Genomic DNA, 27526 nt, shown 5'->3' on the forward strand with positions numbered 1-27526 from the left:
AAGGTCCAAAAACTTTCAATCAAGGCAAGCCAGACCTTAGTCTGACTGCCTCTCGTTTCACATCAATGCCCTAACCACAGTGCTGTGCGCTGTTTTGGGAAGATGACAGGGTCTCTTGTGAAAGAGTACGAATTTCTTCCTAGTACAGGACAAAATAACCCACAGAAAGAGAAAAATCACAAGAATCACAACCTGTTTTCCCACATTCTGTTCTCGAGCCAAAGCTACTAAGAAATTCCAATCTCCACACTGAACTTCCTCCGGCTCCACCTTACATTAACTTTCTGTGCATGCGGTTTCTCATAAACTTAAAAATAGGGAAAGGCATGAAGTCTATTTAGTTTTAGCAACTTCTCCGGTTAGAGGAATGGCATTCTGAGTTACTGCACATCCAGGTGATGCAGCTGTAAGAATGTATGCAAGATGTAAGCTTTGGCTAAGCAGTACTACCCCAAGAACAAGGTGCTAACCCCTGGCAATGGCTGCTTTTTGAAACAAAAAGCACCCACATAACGTATATATGCTCCTTAAGCTTTGTTAAATAGGCATTTTTTTCTTCTATATACCCTACTAATAACTAAGATGTGTTTGATTACGTAGCTTTCCATTTTCCTTTACACCAACTCTAAGTATTTGAAGACAAGACAACTGTCACCTTCCGGAAAAAAAAAAGCACAGTTGACAATCTCCCTCTTAAACCAGCATTCCACATACGGAAACATGTTGCTAGGCAATACTACAAACACTATGCCTCAATGCTTTCTATAGGAAACCAACATAAACTGTGTTGCATGTCCTTTCAAAAACAAATCTTCTGCGACACAGAAAGCAGAGGAAATGAAATACTAAAAACAGTGATTATAGTACAAACACCTTTCCAAAGGAATCATGTGTTGCACCTCAGCAGAAAAGCATACGTAGAAATATACTTAATAATTTTACAAGCAGTTCTGTTAAATGTAAATACAGACTACATAGTCGAGACACGATTAGAACCTGATAGAGCATGAGATCGGATTTTCCGAACTGTCAGCAACTTCTCTGTCCCCTTCCCAGTCACACCAAAGGAAGAGTTTGTGTTTTCTCAATTTTGTGTGCTTTAAAATAATACATTCTGCAAAGTAATCATATTTACTTAACAACCCATGGAATGTTTATCCCAGGAACACCTAGATCATGAAAACATAGCATTAAAAAATGGGCACTTTGCAACAAAGCTAAAAATGATTGTTAGTTGGGTGTTCTCAAATACTGCTTTTGAAATGTGAATGAAATGTAAAAACATGTAATGCATACAGTTTCTATTATGGAATAATGTGCTTTACAGTTGTACAAGCTAAGTGCACTTTCTTCTGTTTACAGAAACATAATATTTCTCAAGAACAGTAAAAAATGAAAATTATAAGTTCATCAAAATGTTAGTACACCAAGAACAACTCAGAAAAATAGGTAGAAACTCAAAGTAAAAAAAAAAAGTGCTGCTTTATCTAAATTATCAAATATTTTATATTTGAAAAGTGTCAGCTGTTATAATGAATGAGACCATAAACTGATGCCATCTTTTAAAAATTGCTTTTAAAAGCATTTAAAAAAATCTTATTTTCCAATAGAAAGCAGAAAACACACAGCCTTTCATCTGAGTGTTTTAGCCACAGCACATTATTTCCTCTGAAACTTGCTGCCCTCACAAAAGTGTTCCCCATAATACATGTATGGAACCAAAATTCTGTCCAGGTAGATTTTGTCATACCTGGTTTCCATCCCATCTCCTGCATTTTCGTTTCCAAGGCTGACAGCCTCACTGTTGGTAACTTGAATGTGACACATGGCTTACATATGTCTGAAAACGCCTTATGAAGAGAATATTTGCTTTTGCCCACCAGTGAAAATTGTCCTTAGTGGTCTGATCAGGATGATCACCTCATGCTGGGAAACAATGGAGTAGTGTATTTGCTGGCTTAATACTGACCTGAAACATTCAGCATCGCCTACAAAGTTAAGCCTACATGTGGATGTTATTCCCCCCATTTCCTCCTCCCCCATCAATACCATCCGACTGGGAGGAAGATGGCCGAGAGTTCCTCGAACGAGGCTGGCCATTCAGTCCCAGTGGTGTTCCCAACCGATGGCTCATTTGAGACGCTGTATCATCCGATTCCCAGCGCTCCAGCTCCTCTCGCACAAGTCGCTCCATTTGTTCCCTGTGGATTTCATTGTCACGACCCAGTCTTTCATCCTGCACAGATTAAAAGACACAAGCTGGAAGCACAGCTTCCAAACTGCGATCTAAGCAAAACCCTATACAAACATGGGAAAAGCTTATTGTTCTTATTTTATTATTTATTTATTTATTATTAATTAATTCTTATTATTATCCTCAAGTATTTCCATAGTCTAGTGGAGAAACACAGCTAGTGCAGTTAGTTGTTTTCTTTCCAGGGACGTAATGTCCTGGTTGTCACCTTCACTTACGAAAGCACGATTACAGTTTCTAATATTTAAATCCATCTCCAGAAATGTAAACTATATTGAGGAGAGCACATCCACAAGGAAGTCCCATCTCAATAATCAAGCAGAATTATAGGCTGGAACAACAGTAACAGCCAGGAACACCGCATCTCAAAGCCTGACCTACATAACCCACCAAGACAGTGCATCTCATCCACCCCTTAGCAGCCCTCTTATGGCTGTTCTTGCCCCATTCGGAAGCTGACAAGTTTCAGCGTCCATAGAAATAACACATTTGTCTCACTGGCCACTTCCAAACGGCCCTCAAGAAAAAGACGGTGGGAAGGGAGGCAAGAGAAGCTAGATAACCCTGGTGACAGAAGTGACCTGCTTCTACCTGCCACACGCAATCGCAGAAGCAGCACGGGAGAAGAAGAGCAGGCTGCACAGGCATGCTGGGGTGGGTCCCCCAGACTCTAACAGCCTAGTCCATAAAAAGCTTTGTAGTAATCCCAACGGACACCAAGGGATGAATGAGCTGCTTCAGCAACTACTGAACGTCACTGCTGTCCAGTTCAGGCGTTTAAATGGTGCTCTGTTGCCTCAGCATGACACAGGCCTGCTATAAGATGCGCTGTCATATCTGAAACTTGCACCACATCCCTAACATTTCACGTTTTGAATTTAATGTATCCCTAACTTAAAACTGAAGTCACTTGGCCACTGCCAAAGCACCCGCCTTGTCTTTACCACCACTCCCTCAACCCTCCCAAGCCAAGCAGTAGGAAGAACAGCTAGCAGTAAGCAAGCCATGCAGGTTGTGACCAGACAGGACAGAGTGGGTTTCTTACCTCTGTCACTCCATCTAACAGTCTTCCCAACACATCTCTCCTTTTTAGTTTGGCTCTCTCCATTGCTTCGAGCTTCACAATAACCGCATCGATTTTGGAGACAATACTGCCAATAGAATGCTCCATGCGATCCACTCGCCTCATGAGTCTGAGGGCAACAAGTGTGAGCTTCAGTGACTCTGACATTTCCAAGTCAGCATGGTTCTAGCACATCAACACACAGAGCAGGTACGGATGAGACAGCACCTTAATTCAAGCACGCATCTGACTTTCCACAACTGAGACCTACTGTCCAGGAAAGGACAAGGTACACAAGAACAAGGAGATAACACAGGGGTAAAGCAGATGGCAAAAAAGTACATATTACACTCTGTTTTCCTTGCTTTTAGGGCATCCTTATCAAAATTTGTTGCTTCTAGTCACTCAAATTCTTCATTCAGCTAGTGTTGCTATAATTAATACAGAGATCTATCATTTTAGGTAAAATACATGCTCACAAGTAACTTAATCTTATTAAAAACAACAGCTGAAGTTCTCACTAAAGCTAAAACCACCTCCAGGTTTTACTACTAAAAAAACCACAGAAGTTTCCTGATGTTAGTGCAGCATGACCATTTTCTCTGTCTTTTCCATGGCCAGGTGTTAAGGACAAGGGTTTTTTTGTTTGTTTGATTTGTTTTTTGTTTTCTGATTCCCATGAGCCTCTCTAAAGTACTTTCAGTTCAGATATTGGTTGAAAGCTACTAGAAGGAGTGACTTAAGCACCTTAAAAACATACCACTTACTTTTTTGAATAATTTGATTAATATGCAGTTATAGGAGACACTGCTATATAACTGAAAGAAGAAAATCCACAAGGAAAAAAACACAACCAACCACCAGGCAGATTTATTCTCCTCAGAAGGAAAAACTTACACTTGGAACTCTTCATAGGAAACCCCACTAGAGCTGCTGCCTCTCCTCCTGGAGCTGTGTCCACTGTCTTCATCCTCATCCTCCTCAGAGTCATCCAAGCTCCGGGGGAAGCTGCGGCTGCTCAGAGGACGTGGCAGAGAACTCCTATCCAGGTCCAGATCCTCCTTTGAGAAAATACAAGTCACAGGCAGAGAAGATGTCAAGACTTTCACCTGTACACAGCGGATGGGAGCGTCAAGGTCAAAGACCTCCTGCCCTCCATCAGCTGCCCCTTGCCTTTATACAGTTCTGCTCAGACAGTCAGGGATGAGAGCAAATGTGAAGGGAAACAAGAGGATTCTTCTGGGGCAGCAAACCAGCAGGGGCAGAAGACTGGCAGACGGTGCTAGTGGCGTACTACTCCTAAACGCTGAGCTCACCCTCTCTTTCTCCAGGTCATCTCTCATCTGCTGATGTTCATGCTCTGTCAATTCCTGGTCCCCATCCTGGTCATATTTGGTAAATATTGCTTCAATCTCTGCATCCGTGTGCCCCTTTCTGAAAAGGTAGTAAAAACAGTTCCTTTTCAATTTTTCAGATGCTTAACGAACTTCAAGTATTAGAAAAAACACTTCACTCCAAACAGACTTTCATCTCCAAGCCAAAGACATGACTGATCCCAGCGCTTCCTATAAATTCAAAACACTGACAACAAAAAGCTCAGCCCTCACCTTTCATTAATTAATAGCACAAATCTCCCCTAGACTGCATCTTGCTCCTTCACAACCATCCCTTTCATACCTCCTTGACTTGTTCCCTTTCCTTGGACTCCTGCCTTTTCACAAACTCCTGCAGTGGCTTTGACAGAAACATTACTGTTTCCTCTAGGGCCTTAAATCTCTGCTTCCTCAGATCCCTTCTCCCCCACAACACAGCAACTCAAGGAGGTTGGGCCCCAGAGCACCAAATTCTTCCATTGGTGCGGGATGCTGCCCCGCTGCAGCAACACCAGCCGTAGTGCAGACTCCAAGGGCCAGAGCTCAGCAGACCTCCTTAGTTAAGACTTCTCTTCCACCTCAAATTGACCATTCTTTTCCCACTCCTCTTCTCTCTTCTTCCACGGTTCCATGCCACGGTTTGAATTTTCCTTTGTGCAATGCCTGCAGACCTCGGGTGCAACGACTGTTTACTTGTACACGTCTGTTTGTTTACATAAATCTCCCACTAGATACAGGAGAAGCACATGCTTTGTTACCCACTAACCAAAAGAAAAGTACTTTGCTCTGTTGTCTTTATTCACAATAGCATACTCTTACATCAAAGACAACATCAAGTGCCTCTGGGGATACTATTTGAGATAAAAAATAACAGTTTCTTTACCCTTTTAGATCTTGCCGGAGTTCATCAAAATTTAGTTTTCCCCCACCTTGTCTCAGACTTTCTGAAATGTCATCAACAGCAGTTTTCTTCAACTTAAGTTTGATCATGGCTTTGTTGTAGCCCTAAAAGAAAAAGTGAAATTTCATGTTTTACATATCATGAAGTGTTACACTTGATTTCTAATAACTTTTTTGATTAGAAAAATCACCTAGTGTACATTATAATTCAGTGAGTTCCAAAAGCCCTGCAAGAACCTGTCTTTTCCTCCAGTTTATCCATCTTTTATTTCAGAGTTTAAATGGGCGGCATACAAATACCTTCGCAGTTACAGGTAAGGCGTTCATCATTCAGTTTGCACTGCAGGTCTATAGGGATGGAGCATTTTTCCCAGTTAGACACCTTCGGCAGTAACTGACAGCTAAGTGACAGTTTTAAATAACGCTGACAAAACAGGTACAACTTTCTGCCGTTATTTTGCTTATCTCTCATTCTTTGGTTGTAGGAACGGCTGTTTTTTAGAAGTCCTCAGGCCAACAATGTAGCACTTTTCATTTTTCTCTGCTCTGTTTTAATAACCAGTTTCCAAGTTTTAAACTGAGTTACTGGTCATGCCGAGTATGCATTCAGACATTTCTGACAACGGGACAGCACCCCATCCATGCCAAAGCGCACAAACATGCACATGTTTTTCCGAAACTGAGGTTCAGGTCAAGCTCAACTTGGTGTTCAACAACCTTACTGGCAACTGCCCCTAGGAGCTCCCAACACATTATCCAAGACTTGCTTCGTCTTATTGCCTGAAACGAGGTTATTCTGAATTCTGTGACCAAACCAAACAGCTCTTCAGCTTTATCAGTTCAGTATTTCTTCTGTATGTACCTAGTCAGACAAATCCTATGTCATATTCAGTAAGCTGATCAGTCAATGCAAAGTCTCAGACAACTAAAATATTTGTTATGGAAAATTTTCATTCCTTTAATTTACACTCACCTCAGATTCATTTATTTTAACTAAGAGATGTGTATTTTCAGCAGCTGCTGTCAGCTTTACTTTGTATGGTTTATGGATTAAGTTCAGATGTGACGAATGAGATGTCAAACAAACAAAACATTACTTTTACCTTTCTGATAAGGTCCGACAGTTCCATTTCTGCCTTCTGTTGGGCCATATCTGATTTGACTTCAGAGTATGTATCATTGATAATGGCCAAAAACATGTTCTGTTCGTGAGAGAAATGAAAAAGACCACTTAAATTTCAACAAGTCTGAGCCCTACTACTCCTATGGCCTTCATGTGCAGACCTATATATTAATTTTTTTAAACAGGACCAGAAGAAAATGATGGGCTGTTTAAAAAGCACTAACATCTAGAGTTTGAGATACTGAAATCTGATGCACTGCAGTATAACAACTTTTAATCAAGACTACTGGTTATTAACATAACTGGAGAACTACTTTCCAGAGAGGGTTCCTGCCTACACACAGCAGTGGCAATAAACCATACCTGTTTAACGTTATATGTAGTAAGTTTGGCCTTCTACCTGCAAGACCAAACTTACACAGATAACAACTGTGAATTAATCTAGGCAACACAGCTGGCAACAAAAACGCCTGAGGAATCAAGTTAACTATTCATCCCGTAAGAACCAGCACAAACAGAAGGTTCTTACCTAGTTACAGCTCTGCTTGCACGTCAGACTAAAGATAAAAATAAAAAAGCTTAAAATCAGATACTTGGCACATATGCCACCAACTCTGAAAAGAGTTTGGTCCCTTTTTCAGACAAACGAGAAAAAATTGGTCTCACTAACCCTATGCCAAACACATAATTTACTTGAGTCATGCTGTCATTACTGAAAGGGTCCTGCTGAACATGACTGAACTGCAAGCTGGACATTCAAGTTCAAAAAGTAATTGACTGGCACGTTCAATGTGCCACTCACGCAAAAAGGCAGCATTAACCTCTATTTCCTCATGGACTTAAATGCTTTAGGAGAACAATCTTCCAATGCTGTGTCTTTATGCATTCTTGCCCAACACCAGAGAAATAAGAGGTAAATTAATTACTATTTTGCTTTCAGCTGGCCAACAATAAGAGTTGGTGCTTTCTGTCCATCTTCCCTAGCTTAGTTTCCACGTCTTAGACTGGTCTCAAGGAGCTTACAGCAACATTTCACTCCAGCCAAATGACAGGGTGTGCATATATTAATAAGCACATAAATTATGGTGAGTATTTTGGAAAACCCGCTGTGCCTTCACACTCCAGCGTTTTTCTGCTACCCCTTAGAAAAAAAGATTTCTTTTCCTTGCTGGACACTAGCCTCTGCTCCTCTGGATTTTGTGAGATGCTTCAAAGCAAACACAAAACCTGCTTCATGTGCTTCTTTGGCCAGAGTGCCCCGTATGTTATCTTCCAATTGACTACTGGTCCATCTCACTGAATGCTTTAAGATCCTCCGCTTCCTTACTAGTGAATAGCCAAGATGAAGTCTTCTCCCACAAGTAACATCTGAGTGCCATTTCTCCTCATCTCAAATAATAAAAAGCCTCATTAAGTACAAGGGTCATTAAATAAGTTTAAAAGTTATGATGACACAGGACTGCTCTACCATTTTAAGGTTAGTAAAGTGCTGCTTTAATGCTGTCACCTTATCAAATCACCAAAAGACATACAGTTTGGGGAATAATTTGAGGATTTCTTGCTCAGCAGCTTCCATCTGGCGATATAATCAGAAACGAAATTACTATATATTAATCTTAGTACCAAACTAACTGAAAACTACATCCAAGAAGATACTGGGGCTCTTCACTTATATAGACATTTAAAAAAGAAAAAAGAAAAATTTACTTGGTTTCCTAGGCTTCTAAGAGAGAGGTCTACTCCCTCCACTTATATAATAAAGTTATTAGTAAGACTGCAATATGGATTCAATACTAGTATTAACAGAGTGTACAAAAGATGAATACTCACTCACAACATACTGCTTGAATTTATTTGTCAAACAATCATGTCTACATACAGTCTCTCAGATAAGTTGAGCTTCTTAGAGTGCTGTTTGTCAAAAAGTGGCACTGGGAAGGCGAGAAAGACAGTGCCCAAGTTTGCCCTGAAGAAGGGAGAGGATAGAAAAGAGGCCTTTGCAAGCAAACCTGCTGCACTGCTGATGAATTAGGCTCTTCTAGCAGACAAGTTGTGTGTTGCACAAATAAACTAGGCTACTGCAAACACAGCCAGCCACACATTAGAGCACTTTATAAACTAAGAGTCTGAATAGACGTTACAGCTACTTTTCACCAAAAGATACAGGCTTGCTGTGTATGCCAACCAGACACTAGTCAGATTTTAAAAATAAAAAGACCCAAACAACACAACATGGAGCACTATATGGGAATGACAACAAACATACAATGCAAATCTATTTTAAATTAAGAAAAAAACAAAAGATTGTAGTGACCAGCCATGTAACAGTCAGGCCTCTACACGGGCTGCACACTCACCATTATCAAAAGAAGCCCAAGCAGCAGTAGGAATCAAAGAACAAGAGAGGCAAAAACGGCCACCTACCCACCCCGCATAAACAAAGGCATACATACCAAAAGAATGAAGAACATAAAGAACACAAATGTAGTGAAATAAATTGGTCCCAAAACACGATTAGCTTCTTCAACCTCTGTGAAGTTGAAGTCTCCCAAAATGATGCGGAACTGAGTAAATCTTAAAAAACAAAACACATCCAGAAGTTGAAAAAAAAAAAAAACCACACCACTTTTGGAGCTGTGCAAGAATTCTCAAGCTATTTTATCCTAACAGTCTGACTGATGGGCAGCAGAAAGGTCTGCACTACTGCAAAACTTTATCAGGCACTGCAACAGTCAGTTCCTCAAGCCCATCTCTAGGCATAACCAAACCCACAGTCGGGTGCCACATACACATAACAAAACTAAGGTGGTTAATTCTGGCTTTCGATCACAACTGGTAATGTGGGAAGGGAGAAATGGATAACTGAACAATCCAGTAATTACCTCAGTTACAATTGGGTATGCTGTACCAAATCAATAAAGGAAAAAAAATGATTAACAATCCTATATTTAGTCCTATCTCTCTTCTGGGTTCCAGCAGACACTTACACATTTACTAGTTGGCTGTCAAAGATGGAGTCACCCAACTACACATACTATCAGGAACATGGCATTACTATGCATACAACATTTCAGTAAGCATTACAAAGATAAGTAGGCATATAATCATCCAACTGCTGAAGACAGAGTTATTGCTTTGTCTAGAAACGTGACTGTTACGAAAGCCATGTCACTTCCACCAACCAAAACCCATCATTTTTAGCTCACTGATCTAACTATAGTGTATATCTTTAATCTCACAGCAGAGATAGTTTTTGAACTAAAAACGTTACAAAAAAATGCATCTGCTACTGAGCTACATCAACAGTGATATGTCTGCACCTTATCTGTCTAGATAGATGTCATAGGATTTGCTTGGTCTCTCATGAGGCAACCAAATCCATTTACCAAGACACTGAGAAATTCTTTGCATTTTTTATTCTGGTACTTACATGCAGTCCTGGAAAGTGCTGAAGTCATCGATTTGAGTGCCAAAGACAAGATAGGCCAACTGAGCATATGCTAAGAAAATAATAAAAAACATAATAGCAAAGCCAATGACATCTTTGACGCAGCGAGACATGGTAGTGGATAACTGACTCATTGTTCTGTTGAAGTTGACAAATTTGAAAAGCTGTTAAAAGAAAAAAAAAAAACAACTGTAAAGACAAGGAAGATAACAATTTCTTAACACAATCGCTCTCCAGCCTTTTACACAAGATGTCTTACTGAATTTGACTGGAGACAAAGTCAGTTAATTTACGTTTAGAAACACATCACTTCCTAAAAACACTGAGGCTTGAAATGCGAAGAAAGTTCTGTGAGAACACCAGCTTCTTGTTTGGGTGTGGGGTTTGGTTTGTTTTCCACTCCTCTATTTGGCACCTTAGCTTCAGAGCAGTGTTACTGCGATGCTTCCAAGCACCTATTTATTTATCTTCAATGAGGATGTTTGCTATGAAGTAGTAAAATGCAAGAAAGGAAGATCTCACAGCTGACTTTGCTCTGAGCAGGTGCTTGGACTAGAGACTTCTCCAAGTCCCCTCCAACTTACATTATTCTGCTACTCTGCAGTTCACTGTTATTTCTTATAATAAGCCTTTTTTTTTTTTTTTAAACCACGATGCAAAAATTAGATGCAGCTTTGTCTTACAAAACAGTAAGAGATTAGCTAACTTGCTTGATAAACCTAAGTATCAGTTTGGAGTATCAAAGTGGAAATTCACTTACCATTGGTCTTACATTTTCCCCTGTTAGACAGTTTATTAATTAAATGTTCCTCTGCAACTTTATACATACAGAAGATAGGAAAATGAGTATGAATATGAAAAGAAGTATCACTAGAAAGGAGGCATTAAGTCAGGGAAATTAAGTTTAACTCAAGTATTCTATCTAGTTTTCAAATGAATTGGACTGGCTTTACCAACCCTTCTAACGATTCAGAAGTTTTGAACAGACAAACAGGCCACAGTTAAATCAGACTAGGAAAAAGCAGTACCCATACCCAGTAAGAATTACTGACTTACCAATTCACGGATAATAAAAACATTTCTTTATGTGTCTGCTGTGACAAAGCACTAGCACTGGTATGGCATCCAGTCATTATTGCCCAGCTGGATTGAGTTGAATATAATGACTAATTAACTAATCAACTCAAGGTACCGACCCTGCCTACAAGAGGCAGGCCATTTCCTCCTGGCTGCGGAAGATGCAACAGCGTCCTTGGTGCTGCAGCCCAGGCTGGTGGGCAACACACTGGCTATGTCTTCTAGACTTAAACTTAAAAACAAAGGCTGACTAAACCTATGGCAAATTACAATCTTGCTTTTAATGTGCAAGAAGTCACCCCTGTGCTCTGACTTTCTTGCATGGCCAATTGTAGGAGAAACATGACTAAACCTCAAGTAATATATCACGTGAAACTCAGAATACTGCTTACATTCTAATGTTAGAATAAGGATGTGTGTCTTGGAGTTACCTTAATCCAGACAAAAAACACAGTGACTGCAGCAATGTTGTTGAATTGCATTTGCCAATATGCCAAAGGCTCAAAATTGGGGAACGAGTTCTGATCTTCCAGTAGCTTCTTCAGGAGTGTATCAACAGTTGATGTCCGATAGATGCCAATTCCTATACCTACCACAGAAAGCTGAGTACAAAAGAAACATACAAGTTTACGTAAGGTGATTAGGGTTTCAAAACGACTTGTTTTAGCCACATACATCAGATAAAGTTAAGCTATGAGGAACTTCATGTTATTTGTATCACTAACATAATGTGAGCTTTAAGTAAAAGCAAATATATTGTTTCAAGGTGTCTTGACTACAGAGTGGAAGTTTTACACAGGAAACTAAGCGAGAGATTGCAAAGAGCCGGGGGGGTGGAAATAAAAACAAAATCATCACTGATACAAGCTTCTCGCAGTCTTGCGGGCTCAACCCCACTGGTCACTGATCACATTAGTGCTTAGGGCCAGGCACTTTTAGGGGCTGGAGGTGGCCAGGTTTCACCACCTTTCACTCAGGAGCAATTTAACAGCCCAGTGACTGCTGTTTAAGATAGGATCCAAACTAGAAATTCTGGACATATCAGGAAATGCTTTTCACAACAGAACCATTACAGTCCTAGACTACAGACAAATAGCCTGGGAGTTTTAGAAATGTTTTCCTTGCCATAGTTAAAGAACAGGATGACAGTGAAGCCTAGCCAACTCAGAAAAACAAAGCTGTCACAGAGAAGGAAATAAAAGGAAAGAAAGATGACAACTCAAAAAGACAAAGGTGAAAAAGAGTAAAGAGCAGAAAGACAGCAGTAGGCAAAAAGGTACTAGAGTTTCTCCGGAGTGCAGACTGACTGGTATTGCCCAGAACAAACAACAGCAGAGAAGCTGTAGTTTTACCATACAGGTAAAGTTCTTGCTTTGACCTCTGCAAATGTGCTTTTTATTAGTGGAAGTGAACACTTCACCAGGTATACAGAGTCATAAAGTAAATAATCCTAAATTTAAGTAATTTCTCTCAGACAAGGTATAAACATGGAATTTTGACCCTTCGGTATGAATTGAGTTTTACACTCCCACTTGAATACACTTCACTGACTGTAACAGCAAAGCATCTTATTCCCACCCCCACTGTTCAGTCTAACATACAGCACACAGTTTACATTGTCCTAAATGGTCTTTCATGTACAAAGCACAATGATGCAAGTATGATTTCTCTAGGTTACAGGCACTAACTTCAAGACTTAAACCTTTGATCTGTCCAAGCCTGAAGATATAAAAAGCGTGTGGGACTGGAACTGTTTCAGCACTGCTAGCTTTGTATTCTTTGTTAAGCACAACTTGATATAAGTCTAGAGAGAATTATATTATGTAGCTTTAAATCCAAAGCTCAGATTTTCTGTTACATCGAGATTGCTGATGTGCAACACTGTTCACTTAACCAAGAAAGCAGCCCTGACAGCTGTTAGCACTCTACATTTTTGAGACACTTCTTCAAACTTGGTATTAGCTGGTATTTTAATACCACATTAAATCTCTTTGTGGTTCTTCACAAATATATTCAAATCCCAGTCCCACTCCTCCAAATGCAAATCACTACTTTAAAGCAGATGACTTTCGTCACTTGAAAGGCTCTTCAATAGTCTGTATCAGATATGTAGAGGGGAAATGAGGGTGGATTTGTTACCTCCCATCACAGTTGTGCCTTTATAAACAAAAACTGTGAAAAAGAATACTGGATAAATACTCTAGCTTTTCACCAGGACACAAAGGTTGAAACCACCAAAGGCGGAACAAGTAAGTTTGCAAAACACACCAACAATACAACACAGAGTAAAATGGTCTTATTCAGTCTGAATAGCCCAATAGTCTGTATCATTCCTAATGACGGCCCTATCCCATAAACCAGCAATAAGAACACTGAGCCATTAATGTCTCCCACAAAGCACATTTCAGAAAGCAATTTTAGCCTGATTACTTACCATAATGATAAGGACGTCAAGGCAATTCCAGAGACTTCTGAAGTAATGCAGCCTATGAATGTGAATTTCTAAGATTTCTTCCACCATATAATAAAGAACAAAAAGACAAAATGCCATTTCACATGCTGCCAGGAAAAAGTCAAAAGTGGAGATGTAGTGAATCAGCCTCACCGGCTGAAACTGCCAAGACGTAACAAGGCCTCCAGTGGCTGGAAACTCCACTAACAATCTGCATTTACAAAAAGGCAAAGAAAATATTTCATTTACACAGCGTTGATGAAAAGCACTCCTAAAAGTACATGGACACAATTATTTAAATAATGGAAACAGGCAAAAGCCCACATATGAATCAAAGAAGACACTACAGAGAACTGAAGGTGTAAACTTGACCACACTCAGTTTTGACTAAAACCCAAAGCATTCCAGGAACTGTGAGAAAACAGACAGAAAGGCCTGTCTTCATTTGCATCTGTTTCATGCTGTCTAAACTAAAGACTGATATGGTATATCCATGTATTTAACAAGTCAACTCACTAGCGAAGTTGCCTGCAAACTGCAGCCAAGCCGTTGCAGCATCAGGAAAGTCAGAACTGCCTCCAGATGGTGAGTGCAGCCACCCTGCAGAGTCTCACCTCTTTGACAGAGAGGCATGCCACTTCAGTCTGTCTCCTTTACACAAAACATATACTCACCCATGCCCTCAAAACAAAGCAATCACAAGAAAACCCCAAGCCTACAACCTACACTGTGCAATTTGAACACTGTCATAGCTCTGTTCATACCTGACAACGCAGAATAGGTTGATGTTTGCATTGTATACAGAGAAATCAATGAAAGCTGCTCTGGTCCCTCTGTCCAGCCACAGGTTCTTCTTAAGGCTAGCAATCTGCACAGCTGTCACTTCTCTGGTCCTTGAGAGGTCTTGGTAATAACCAGCCCCACTATATGTGGCAATCAAGCCCCAGTGGCTGCTCCCATTCAAATCCTTCTCAGTGGTGTATGTCCAACTAGTTCAGAAGTAAGTGAAACAGAGCACGTTAGTCTTTTCACTTCCAACTTAACAATTAACAAAACAGACACCAACAAAATCTGACCAAAATAATATATCAGTTACTTAAAGCTGCTTTTGTTTAAGAGGTACTTGTAGAAAGTTTTGATGTACCTTGGAGAAAGAGCTTACGAAGTTCCTTTGACTAACACAATAAAATGAAGATAGAAAGATGAGTCACTAATGAAGATAGAAAGAATGAGTCATTAATTATGAAAAGAGAACACATCAATCCACTCACACAGAATTTCTACCCTTAGGGAAAGAAAGGAAATTGGCATTTACATTGCTACATTCCACCTCCAAAACCTTTTACAGTTCGACTCACACATCATCCTCTAAAAGAGGCAGTGCTATTCCCATTTTTAGCCTGGGAAGACAACTCAGTGAGACCCACTGCAGCAATACAACCCGGAATTACAGAACAGGTGCTCCTGAGTTGCAGTGCTGCACTCAGACCACAGCGTGTCTCCCATGCATAACAGCTACCAAGGGCACGACGACTGCACCCTACATTCCAGCGGATTGAGAGGACAGTCCACTCCAAGTTCAGTAAGGTTTCTCCATGAGCAGAACGGGCAGCTGCTTTGGATTTACCTGGCTTTACAGACAGAATGTACAGCAAATGCAGAGCTGCCTCTGCCAAGTGACTTACTGTGTAATTCAGCATAACCCAGGGCAAGAGAAAAACAAAAACAAAATGTGTCTACAGGAATACTACGTACGCTGTTCCATTTTGAAGTCCAAAAGGAGCAGTATCTTCATTAGCTACAGAATAGACATCATAGCAGTCTTTGATTTCATCTTTTAAATCTTCAGGTATTGAGCATGAACCATTTCTCACTTTCAACTGTCGAATGCGAGGTACTCCTAGCAGCAGGTTCTCATAATAAATGAAGCTTTTGTTTTCTGCCATGGTTTTGTTGTTGTACCACATCTCCCAGTAAAGACCATCCAGCAAAGGGCCTTCTGTGAACTGAGGAGGAAGACAGAATTTTAGTTTGCGTGTTGCCAGTGCTGTTTTTACAGATCTTCATTCCTCGGATGTGTTAGAATTGCAGTTGATAATTCTTCTGACATAAGGTCTTACTGTTACTTGTCCTCCAAAGACATTCCACAACCTTGCCCTACCCTGCACCATTAGCATTACCTTATTTCTAAACTTTCATATATTAAAGGCCTGCTTTGTTCCATAGCTTTCATATTGTATGCCCAGATGTTCACCCGCAACCCCTACCGCATTAGGAAAAAGATCCTGCAGGTTAAATTTACAGGCCATGACAGGACAAGCAAATCGCAGCAACAGAGAGATAAAAAATTGGTTTAGATTACCTTCCAGAAGTCGTCCATTGTGGACAAAGTTTTGAAATCAGTTTTTTCTGTTTTTGATACAGGTGTTTCCAGGAAGAGCTGCGACATAACCCTTGTGTAGTAGTACATACTGGAACTCACTGTCCCGTAAGTCACTGCAAAAGATTTGGTAAGAAGTGAGAGATAAAGGGGTGGGGGAAAGAGAAGAGAAAAAAAGAAGGAGAAAAAAAAGAAAAAAAAAGAGTACTTTGCTTGTTTTGTTTTGAATACATCAGGTTGTATTTGTATAGATTTTGAGCTGAAAAGTTCAAGCTTCAGAACAAAACAAAATCCACTCCAAGCAGCACTTGTCTGTCAACTGTGATTAAAACACAAAAAGCAGTGAAGAACAGACTGATTAATCAGTTTAAAACACTCAGTTCTCCTTCCCACACCTCATTCTATTATCAATGCTTCTACAAAACCTAACTTCAAGAAAATCAAAGGCACAATTCAGCTGCCTGAAGAGAGGCAACTAGTGCCTTTTAGGCGATTTGTGCAGTCCAAGGCATCGATAGAATGCTGGCACAGATGGCACAAGACCTCAGAACCATGCCCTGCTTGAGCAGATAATGACAGCCAACCAGTATAACACAGGACACCGTGACTCACATTAGCTGCCTACGGTTAGACAACAGAACTTCACCCGGGACGTGCAGTGCTTCTAAGAGAATCTCCTCGCAGAAAATAAATGACTGTGTGCTACTTTTTTTTCCCCCTCACACTGGGCTAAGCATTTGGCTGAGGACCACAGACCATAAATTATAAAATGATGTGCAAAGCCAAGATGGCTTGAGAGAACAGTCTCTGGCACCGATACTGTTACTGACTATAAATACTTAGAACCATTTTATGGCTAAAACTCAGAGAAGCCTGAAAGATTAAGTCTACACTGAACAGTCTCCATCAGTTTTGACAATTTGGTAAAAATATTTTATCACGGGGAAGAAAATGTGTTTTCTCTAGTCACTGCAGATCAAGAACTACTTTTAATAGACTTCTGCTGTGGCGCATGGAACGTATCACACGACTGAGCAATACCTGGATTCTCTCTAAATATGTACTCTCCAAAACACAAGTGGACAAGAAACGCCCATAGCATTTAGCCTGCTCTGGCAAGCTCTCTCCTAGGGCATGCCAAGCCACAGAGCAGTCTGTCACATAGTTTTTGCTTATGTGTAAAATTAAAAAGGATAGTCCTTAAAAAAAAATACTAATGAGTTTGCAATATCTGTAGATTTTTAAACACACTATACTTTTCCTTTATTCTGTTACCAAAAATCTTTTTCTATAGCAAAACAAATTGTTAACAGCCTGCACTCAAACTTCTCCCACTGAAGCCAATTTCACTTTATTTTAATTCAGGTCCCTCACCGCTGCACCTCTTCTGGCAGTACAGCAGAGCAGCTACAAACAGTCTCACACTACTTTGTCCATAAACCTGCACTAAGCATTCTTAAAGGACTCAGGAAAGAAAAATCCATAATATTTAGTATATAACCATGCTTGCAGTAAAACATCAAAACACTCATGACAACAGTATAAAGTTTGAGGGGTTGGGGTTTTTTAGTAATTCTACTCCAGACAAGCAAGGCAGACTTGCTCTCAGAGCCAATCTATCAATATAGTTTTGCATTTTCTTCTCCACTCCAAGATTATCTTTCATAAAAAAAAAAATCACCTTGTTCTATTACAATGGAATATAAACAACAGCTTGTCACTGACATTTCAGACCTTAGAATAGGACTGCTCACACTAAAAATTAGAGGCTTGAAACATACTGGCTTTCCAAAGATAAACTAACTTAATGCACACGGATTTTGTTGTTATTCTCTCTAGTAACCAAATAAAACATTTATTTCACGATTCCACAGTAGGTTCTATTTTGCATTGTCTTGCTAATTTTTATGCAAATAGATGAACAGGCCTTGTTTTGACTATTAACCTAAAAAGCCCTAGAAATCTTGAAATAGAATTGCATAAGAGATTCAAATTGCCAAGGCCAGAAAAGATGACCGCTGTCAGAACTATAACATTACAGCCACAACTGTTCATGGTGCTGTGCCAGGCCTGTGACAAACATCCTGTACTATCTGTGCTCCAGCATCACTAAGGTTCTTTACCCTGAGAAAAGAATAGCAAACTCAGTTCAGGTTGCTTTCTTAAACTCTGCTTGGGTCCAGGAATATTGTCAAGCTCCATCAAGCTCCTCACTTCTGTACTAACCATGTATTTAGAAGAATTTGCTAATATTATCTTCAGTGTTGATTCTGGAACACCCACCTCAAAGCAGTCATCTGCTTAAAAGCCAAATAAAATAATTAAAAAAAAAACAGTAAAAGAGTAGGTTGAATGTTACTCTGTTCTGTGTTCTATACTGTTACAATACTTCACATGATATCCTAGGCAAAACAAATGACACACTTAAATCATGGAAGTCTCCAGCTGTGATCCATATACACTTGCATATATATAGGCTGCAGATACATTTAAAACATCCAGCATTACGCAAACACAGATTATCAAGTATTTCTACGTAGTTAGCATTATCTCTGCCTTTCCAACTACTTTCAAGAACTTTTATTCTTAGAACGATCTGTACGTAGCTTGGTGATAAATTTGAAACTCAATGATTTAATTTAATTTTTTGTCCTAGATGACTAACTCCTACTCTTCACATTGGACAGTTCTGTTCCATGATTTCAAACGCACAACAGAAGCATTACACTGCAATGTGGTACTACGTTGAAAAATGCTCCCTGAAAAAAATAAGTACAGGAATATTTTCATCCTGCTTAAAGGTTCAAAACTTATTAAGGCACAGAAAATTGCAGTACCTTCTACCTCAAGCAACAGCTCATGTGCAGAAATGAGAGAAAGATTTCATTCCAAATATGTGGCTACACACCTGCTCATTAATTCTTCTCCCACATCAGTGAAAACAACCGCCATTCTGGAATCACAGATAGCAAGCAGATTGCACAGAACTGGGTGCATTAATGCTGAACAGTACTTACAGACACACAAGACCACGAGGAAAATCATGTACGTAACCAACTCCCGCAGAACACTTTTCAGATACCGCTCTCTGCTGGTGTTGCTTTCTTCCATGAGTCTTGTCCCCCATAGACCTTAAAAGGAAAACACATATAATGATGTACACAGATGTCTGATAATAGATACACAAGTGACATAACAAATTAAGTGATTTTGAAAGCTTAACCTATGTCACGTCTGCTGCAGGTTCTTCTTATAGAATCATAGAATTGTTAGGGTTGGAAGGGACCTTAAAGATCATCTAGTTCCAACCCCCCTGCCATGGGCAGGGAAACCCTCCACTACACCAGGTTGCCCAAAGCCTCATCCAACCTGGCCTTGAACACTTCCAGCGATGGGGCAGCCACAACTTCTCTGGGCAACCTGTTCCACTGCCTCACCACCCCCTGAGTGAAAAATTTCTTCCTTATATCTAATCGAAATCTCCCCTCTTTCAGTTTAAAGCCATTGCCCCTTGTCCTATCACTACACACCCTTGTAAAAAGTCCCTCTCCAGCTTTGCTGTAGGCCCCCTTTAGGTATTGGAAAACTGCTATAAGATCACCCCAGAGCCTTCTCTTCTTCAGGCCGAACAGCCCCAACTCTCTCAGCCTGTCTTCATAGCAGAGGTGCTCCAGCCCTTGGATCATCTTCGTGGCCCTCCTCTGGAGTCGCTCCAGTAGCTCCATGTCCTCCTTATGTTGGGCGCTCCAGAGCTGAACACAGTATTCCAGGTGGGGTCTCACGAGAGCTGAGTAGAGGGGCAGAATCACCTCCCTCGACCTGCTGGTCATGCTCCTTTTGGTACAGCCCAGGATATGATTTGCTTTTTGGGCTGCCAGTGCACATTGCCGGCTCATGTTGAGCTTCTCATCAACCAGCACTCCCAAGTCCTTCTCCTCAGGGCTGCTCTCAATCCATTCTCCGCCCAGCCTGTACTTGTGCTTGGGGTTGCCCCAACTCACGTGCAGGACCTTGCACTTGGCCTTATTGAACTTAATGAGATTCTCACAGGCCCACCTCTCCAGCCTATCAAGGTCCCTCTGGATGGCATCCCTTCCCTCCAGCGTGTCCACACCACCACACAACTTGGTGTCATCTGCAAACTTGCTGAGGGTGCACTCGATCCCACTGTCCATGTCTCCAACAAAGATGTTAAATAGCACTGGTCCCAGTACTGACCCCTGAGGAACACCTCTCGTCACAGGCCTCCATGTGGACATTGAACCGTTGACCACAACTCTTTGAGTGCGACCATCCACCCAATTTCTTATCCACCGAGTGGTCCATTCATCAAAACCATGATAAGAAGACAGACTTAAGAGAAGCTATTAAACTTTGGTGATCCCTTCCAAAAGGGTAACAGAAAAGCAAAAGGATCTTTTACATGGAGTCACTAAAAGAAACACCATCCGAGAACAGAAAGCGCTTAGTAGCCACCACACTTATTTCCTGTGCCTAATACAGAACAGAAAAAAAGCTGGGAACAGCTGCTGATGCTCAGACCAGAACTGCTACTTTCAAGGAACTTCTCTTCATTTAAGCCTAAATAAAGCAAGGTGATTTGACCTTGGTTTATGGTGAGAGAGAAAGCATACAAAAATAAAAATTCGGTCTTACAGAAGCACGCCTAACTTCCACCCCTTTCTTTTCAGGTATTTTAAATGGCCAACCTCCCGAAAGATCTGTTATGTTCTCAGTCGATGGAAATGAAGTGACCTCAAACTCCCTAGGAGAACATCTTGGATCCATTAAACACACCACAGTGATTTGAAGTCAAATGGAAGAGCAACAAGGGATAGCCAAAACATGTTACAAAGCTGACAATGAAGCGAGAGTTCAGTTGCTTTGCAACCACAGCTGTAAGACTAAAGCAGACAAAGGGCTGATCTGTCTGCCGCAGAACTTAAGAGATGGGAACAAAGAGATGGGAATAAGGAAGTTCTTCCCTCTACCTGCAAATATGAGGTGTATTCAGAAAAAAAAAAAAGTTTTAGATGCCTTTCAGCGCCCACATTTTTAAGTTGTGACCTAACTACTAAGTCAACCAGGAAACTTCTCTTGCATAGGCACAGCAAGCGCTAACAGTCTTAGCACTAACCTCTGTTCACACTCCTTTATCAGTAACTTATAACCTTCACTAGTGTCGGCCCCCAAAACAAGAGAGCTTTTTCAAAGCTGTTCTTTAAGGCTAAGTCTGAAAATTTACAGATAAAGACTGCAGCTTTACTACACAGAATGCCAAATCTTCACCATTAGGTCATTCTTGAAGACAGAAACACAAAACCAAGAACATTTACAGAGTCACTAATAATAAAGAACTCAACAAATTCAGCCCCTAACACAGCACTACGTTGCACTAGCAACCCTCATAATAAAGGCAGGAAAACATTACGGAAGAGAGGAAGAAAAGCCTGGAACAGCCAGTGAGCTAAGCTGGCCAGAGAGCCAAGTCCCTGCTGTCAGCACATTACTCACCAATAAGAAATGTGGTGAGCAGAAAGCTTGCAAGCTCAAATTTTGTCATATTAGAATGTTGTTAGGAGTCAGCAAGGAACAGAAAGTTACATGTGGAAAAATAAAAAACAAAAAAAACCCACCAACAAACCAGTACCAGAGATCATACAATGATCTTTGTATTAAATGAACTCTGGATTTGCCCGTCAGCTAACTTAAAGCTTTCACTAGTTGCCATGATTTTAGAAGGTATGTACATTATTCCCCTTTTCACCTTGTTAGAATATTGGTTTAGAGGCATCAAGAATGGTGGCGGTAAGCAGTGCTGGACTTAAGTTGACATCTACTGCAAGCACCAAAACCATTTTGTTTCTAGCCTCAATCAATCATTTTCAGTTCATTCCCTACACAAATTTGCTATTCGTCAGCTTTTTTGACACAATCTCTGCACTCTTTCATTTATCAAACAAATCTGCAACTAACAATTCTCTCATACTCGTTCTATAGCCCAAACAGCTTACCCAAAGAGTATATAAACTGAGAAGAGTTGTCAAAAAATAATGATCAAATGCAAATTTAAAAAAATAGATGAAAATTCATCTTACAATAAAAAGTCTAGCTTGTTAGGTAACATGGAAAATTAAAAACTTTCTGTTTACACATCTATAAAATGTTATACATTATATAAATCACATGTATACATGTACTTTACATGTGCACATATACCTACATAATCATAAAGCCAAGTTTATAAGGTACAGAACGTATATAAAGTAATTCAGATTTATGTAAAAGTCTTAAGTTCCGAAAGCAGCTCAAGCCAAGATACATATCACTAACTAATCTGCCTACACAGAAATTCAGATGCTGGGGAAAGAACGGGGCTGGAGGAAAGAAAGGAAAGCGACCCTCAGGCAACGATGCTTTGTCCCAAAACAATAACAAAACACAGTTTCGCTAATCTACAGTGAATAATATTGGAATAATAATAGTGAAAAATAATATCAGAATAATAATAGTGAATAATAATCGGAGCCTGCACTAGTTCAACTCAGTGAAAATGCCATGCAGCATTCTTTGGGAATGTAAGAATTAATGAGTGATTGGAAATGGTATTTGGTACTTCCACTTAACAACAACCAAGAAAACCTTTCCAGAAATACCCCACACGCACTCCTTAGTATTGATGCACACGAGGACACAGCAGCACTAGGTGACCAAGTACAGCTCTGAGGGATAGACTACCTTTCCAGTCTGGCTCTGGAAACAGACTTTGCTCTTGCCCATCAAAACTTTTGATGACTTTCTCCTTAACAGAGTTCACCCCTGCGAACCTTATGAAGTTCAACAAGGCCAAGTGCAAGGTCCTGCACGTGGGTCAGGGCAATCTCAAGCACAAGTACAGACTGGGCGGAGAATGGATTGAGAGCAGCCCTGAGGAGAAGGACTTGGGAGCGCTGGTTGATGAGAAGCTCAAAGTGAGCTGGGAATGTGCCCTTGCAGCCCAGAAAGCCAACCGTATCCTGGGCTGCACTAAAAAGGAGAGTGGCCAGCAGGTCGAGGGAGGTGATTCTGCCCCTCTACTCTGCTCTTGTGAGACCCCACCTGGAATACTGTGTTCCGCTCTGGAGTCCCCAACACAAGAAGGACATGGAGCTGCTGGAGTGAGTTCAGAGGAGGGCCACAAAGATGATCCAAGGCTGGAGCACCTCTCCTATTCAAAGGACAGGCTCAGAGAGTTGGGGCTGTTCAGCCTGGAGAAGAGAAGGCTCCGGAGTGATCTTATTGCAGCCTTCCAGTACCTGAAGGGGGCCTACAGGAAAGCTGGAGAGGGTATATGGTGAAAAGACAAGGGGCAATGTATTTAAACTGAAAGAGGGTAGATTTAGATTAGATCTAAGGAAGAAATTCTTCAACTCCGAGGGTGGTGAAGCACTGGAACACGTTGCCCAGAGATGTTGTGGATGCCCCATCGCTGGAAGTATTCAAGGTCAAGTCGGATGAGGCTTTGATCAACCTGATTTAGTGGCAGGTGTCCACGGCAGGGAGGGTGGAACTAGATGATCTTTAAGGTCCCTTTCAAACCATTCTATGATTCTATGAACAGTCATCCCCTCCTCTCCCCTCAGCACGTGCGATGTTTGGTGAAGAGATCTGCAAAACTAGAGGGACTAAAGATAGCTCACAGAGACTCCCATTAGAATCTGAAAAGAATCCACAAAGAGAGAAACCTAAAATACAGATAATCTGAAGTAGTTTACTTGCTGTTCACTCAGTAACTCCTGTTACACTCCCCCCAATAGTCGCAACTACCAAAATTCCATTACCTTAAATCCTCTCTACACTTTTATTTCACAACCGACAGCAAGAAAATGTAAGCTGTCATTCAGTATCCCTCAGTTGATGAGTGGCAACTTGTTTAGCCACAGTAACACTATCACTTTAGGTATCCAAAGGACTAATCCCTCTTGTTGAATTCTGTCTAGTGGAAGGGAATTTCATTAAATAAATCTATGCTAACTTTCCTCTAGTCATCTTGAAATAAAACACAGTATCGAGTATGCCACTTTCCAGTCTTCAAAGATCCTCATGGTTATCCATGACATGTCAAAAGAACTACTGAGTGCTCTTTTCAGTATTAAAACCTCAGTTATCCTTCAAGTGCCCTACATTAATTTCAGGCTTGAAATCAGCCCTTTTGTTGCGTAGCCTGCAGCAATCACATTCTTCAGAGCAGGTTAGTTACCTCCGCAACAGGCAAGTACAGCACCCTGCAGTACCTCCGCAGCACAAAAGTCACACCTAGCCATTTACTGTGCCTAAGAACTAATGGCAACATTCTCATGAAAGAGTCAGAAAAGGATCTGCCTACTACAGTAACTTTAGCTACACTTGCCTATAAACACAACACGCGGGCAGGTCAGAAATCAACAGAAGCTGTGGATAGTAACCGCAGGGATAAATCCACTCCGAACATTCCTAGAACATGAAACCAAGTCTTTTCATTTTACAGCTAAAAATAGAATACTACCAGTGTACACTGACTGTCTCAAACAGCAAGAGGTAGTTTGGTCCACGGCCATTATCAAAACCACTTATTTTTGTTTTCTTGCACTGCAAGAACGCGTAACTTTGCACCATTCTCCATACAGCACATGTTTGACTAATAGGCTGACACCCAGTAGTGACACCCAAAGAGAACCACACCAGTCGAAAGGATGCATAATGTTACCATGTCAAAGGTGGTCTTCATCTTTCAGCCTGAAAGTAGAAACTAAAAGTTCAAGCTGCAGATGTGCATCAGCTCCCAAACTGGTTATTCTAGCCCAAGATACGTTGCTTTTAGGCAGCACGACAGGCGAAGGGATCCATCTGTCAGAGCAGGGCCAAAACATCACCTCTGGCAACATCTGCCTGATGCTGATGCCGCTGAAGGCTCAGCTGCACTCATTCTGCCCAGCACAGCATGCAGCTTCACCAAAAGCTGATTCCTCTTAGTTCTGCTGCTCGCTCAGCTGAACAAGATGAAAATACATGTATAGGCTTAAACAAACAAAAAAGAACTATTAGAAAAAAGCATAATAAAAATAAGCAACCTTCCAAAGCGACCTTCCTCTACCCAAAACCAACCCTAAGCTGTAGACACAGATGAACTACATATGATTCAACAAAGCATTTTACCAAGCCTACATTAGAATGGTATCTCATGAGATGAGAGGTGTGGAGAAAAAAGTCTGTCTGATGAACTCTCTTTCCATCTGCGAATTCTCTGACCTTGCACAAAACCCATATTATTAAGCTCTGCCTTCAGGTCAAAATGGCTCAGAAACCAGCACCAAAATCAGTCCTAGTGTGGATAACCTGTCTCCAGTATTACTGCAGAAATCACGATGGAGATGAAACAGTAGCAACTTACGCCAGGTCATTACGAAGTCACTCTTACCTCCTGTTCAAATACCACTATTTTTCACCACAGTTAAAAGCACATACAGGAGGTTCCTTTTCGGCAACAAGTAGTACGAAGGGAGCATCTGAACAGTCTGCTTAGGTAAGAATTTTTATAAAAGGACTTCACTTTCTCCACGTGAAGCGGGTCCTTTCCTAGGCATTACATATCTCAGGGACAAACTAAACTAAACACACCATTGCATACTCCAAGCAGAGCAGTGCCAGTTCATGCATAACGCGTAATTATCATTGATATTTTTTCCTGGCCATTCTGGTCTCTTGTTAGGAAGTGACTTAGTTCATCGAACGCTCTCTCAATAAAAACTGCTGAAAAGAAAACATGCTGTATTCCATAACCTCTGCAAGTCTGACTTGCATTCAAGTAAAACACTGCAATGATCAAGAGGGATTTATTTTAGTGCAAGGCAGCTGAAGTCAGAGAAATCATTATAACAAATGATTTTTGAATGCAGATGAAAATCAAAGTGAAGGCATAGAGTACATACAATAGCTTAATTTGCAAGTCCCTGCTTAAAATCAAGTTTGTTTTGACACCTCTGCTGATGGTGTCGAGCCAGTAACGGCACTATCTATCACTTCAGAAAATTCACATTTTAATATCATAGAATCATTTTGGTTGGAAAAGACCTTTAAGATCAAGCCCGACTGTAAATCTAACACTGCCAAGTCCATTGCTATGTTTCTTCTTCTAAAAGAAGAATATTTTCTAATATTTTCTAAGTATGTGGCTGACACTTAAACAAATCCTACATTTAAAATCCTCATGATATGATGCTCACATTTTAAGCTTCTCTGAAAAGGAAGTGGGGTTTCTCACATGTGCTCTCACAATCTTGAATCCAAAGAACTCCCCATCCACCATTTTCTATGCGGTGTCAAATGAACCCTGTACAGAGCCAGTTCAGCACAGAGTTAATGTAGTAAGGTTAGAAGGATACTCCAAATGCTCGTTTGATGTGCTCCCACTTGTACGTCAAACTATGTCCTGGTTGCCAGCTGAGCATCAACAGGCAGCCCTCAACAACTGACAGCAGCTCCAAGGCACTGCACAATAGTGCAGAAAAGCAAAAATGAACAAAACACTCTCCCAACAATGTCACTCTAAACACAAATGCCATCCTAACCCCTTTTTTTATAGGGCAGAGGATGCTGAAAAAGAGAGAAAGACAAGTATTCTGCTCCAACTCTTCAAAGACTTGCTGCTGGGTAAAAAAAGCCACACGCATCCAAAAACTACTCAGGAGACTCTCTTACACTGAAAGCAGCCAGGACTAAGACCCGGGCGCAGAGAGCTCTATGCTCCCGAGGAAAAGAAGGCGAGAGGTGTGCGTGCATTCCTGTGTGCTGGGGCCATAGCCAGGACAGAGACCAGAATAGGGATGCGGGCAAAGAGATGGGAACACAGACGGGGCAAGCAGGGATGGACACAGGGGAGACAGGAAAAGAACACGAGTAGAGGAAAAAGAGGACAGGTAGCAAAGGGGTGGCTGGAAGAAAAGGCAAAAGGGACTACAAACAACTCATAAACGTTCCTCTCGGCGGCAGCCTGCAGGAAAAGGCAGCCGAGCTACAGGAGCCCAGAGAGACTCACCTCGCAGCCGCCGCGCCAGGCGCTTGGCCCAGGCCGCCCGGCGGGGCGCGGCGCCGTCGGGGGGCACCTGGAGGCGGCTCCGCACCTCCGCCCCGCCGCGCCCCGCGGGCAGCCGCCGCTGCCGCCGCCCGCCGCCGCCCGGACCCGCCGCGCCGCTGCCCAACGACGACGAAGCGCCGGCCGCGGGGCTGCCCCACTCCACGTCCATCTCCAGCACCGGCCCTGCCGCCGCCGCCGCCCCTTCCTCCTCGGGCTCGAAGCCCGGGTTGTCCCGGCTCCAGGCCTGCCGCGAGCAGGCGGAGAGCGGCGGCGACGGCGGGCAGGAGCCGGCCTGCGCCGCCTCGCCCAGCCGCTCCAGCTCCAGCTGCTCCCGCCCGCGCCGGCCGTCCCCGCGGCCCGCCAT

General features: G+C 41.6%; 1 protein-coding gene across 1 annotated transcript; it reads right to left on the reverse strand.

Moving 5' to 3' along the window:
- Positions 1 to 2002: 2002 nt before the first annotated feature.
- On the reverse strand, positions 2003 to 27526 carry PKD2 (polycystin 2, transient receptor potential cation channel). The gene is made up of 15 exons (XM_086611857.1): positions 27124 to 27526; positions 19088 to 19201; positions 16053 to 16186; positions 15446 to 15696; positions 14455 to 14679; positions 13673 to 13901; positions 11670 to 11840; positions 10144 to 10325; positions 9167 to 9287; positions 6694 to 6792; positions 5574 to 5695; positions 4634 to 4751; positions 4215 to 4378; positions 3300 to 3447; positions 2003 to 2236 (listed from the first exon to the last, which is right to left on the reverse strand). Exons 1-15 carry the CDS (start codon positions 27524 to 27526, stop codon positions 2003 to 2005), a joined length of 2715 nt encoding a protein of 904 aa, XP_086467983.1.

This window comes from Tauraco erythrolophus, chromosome 5, assembly GCF_009769465.1.
Source record: "Tauraco erythrolophus isolate bTauEry1 chromosome 5, bTauEry1.pri, whole genome shotgun sequence".
Lineage (NCBI taxonomy): Eukaryota > Metazoa > Chordata > Aves > Musophagiformes > Musophagidae > Tauraco > Tauraco erythrolophus.

What these genes read in the sequence shown, in the direction of transcription:
- PKD2 (XM_086611857.1), bottom strand. Translation starts at nt 27,526, where the DNA reads ATGGCGGGCCGCGGGGACGGCCGGCGCGGGCGGGAGCAGCTGGAGCTG. An exon ending in CCTGGCGCGGCGGCTGCGAG is followed by an intron (nt 19,202 to 27,123) that starts GTGAGTCTCTCT and finishes TTTCCTTTTAAG; the next exon opens with GTCTATGGGGGACAAGACTC. An exon ending in TCCTATGAAGAGTTCCAAGT is followed by an intron (nt 3,448 to 4,214) that starts GTAAGTTTTTCC and finishes TGTTGCCCTCAG; the next exon opens with ACTCATGAGGCGAGTGGATC.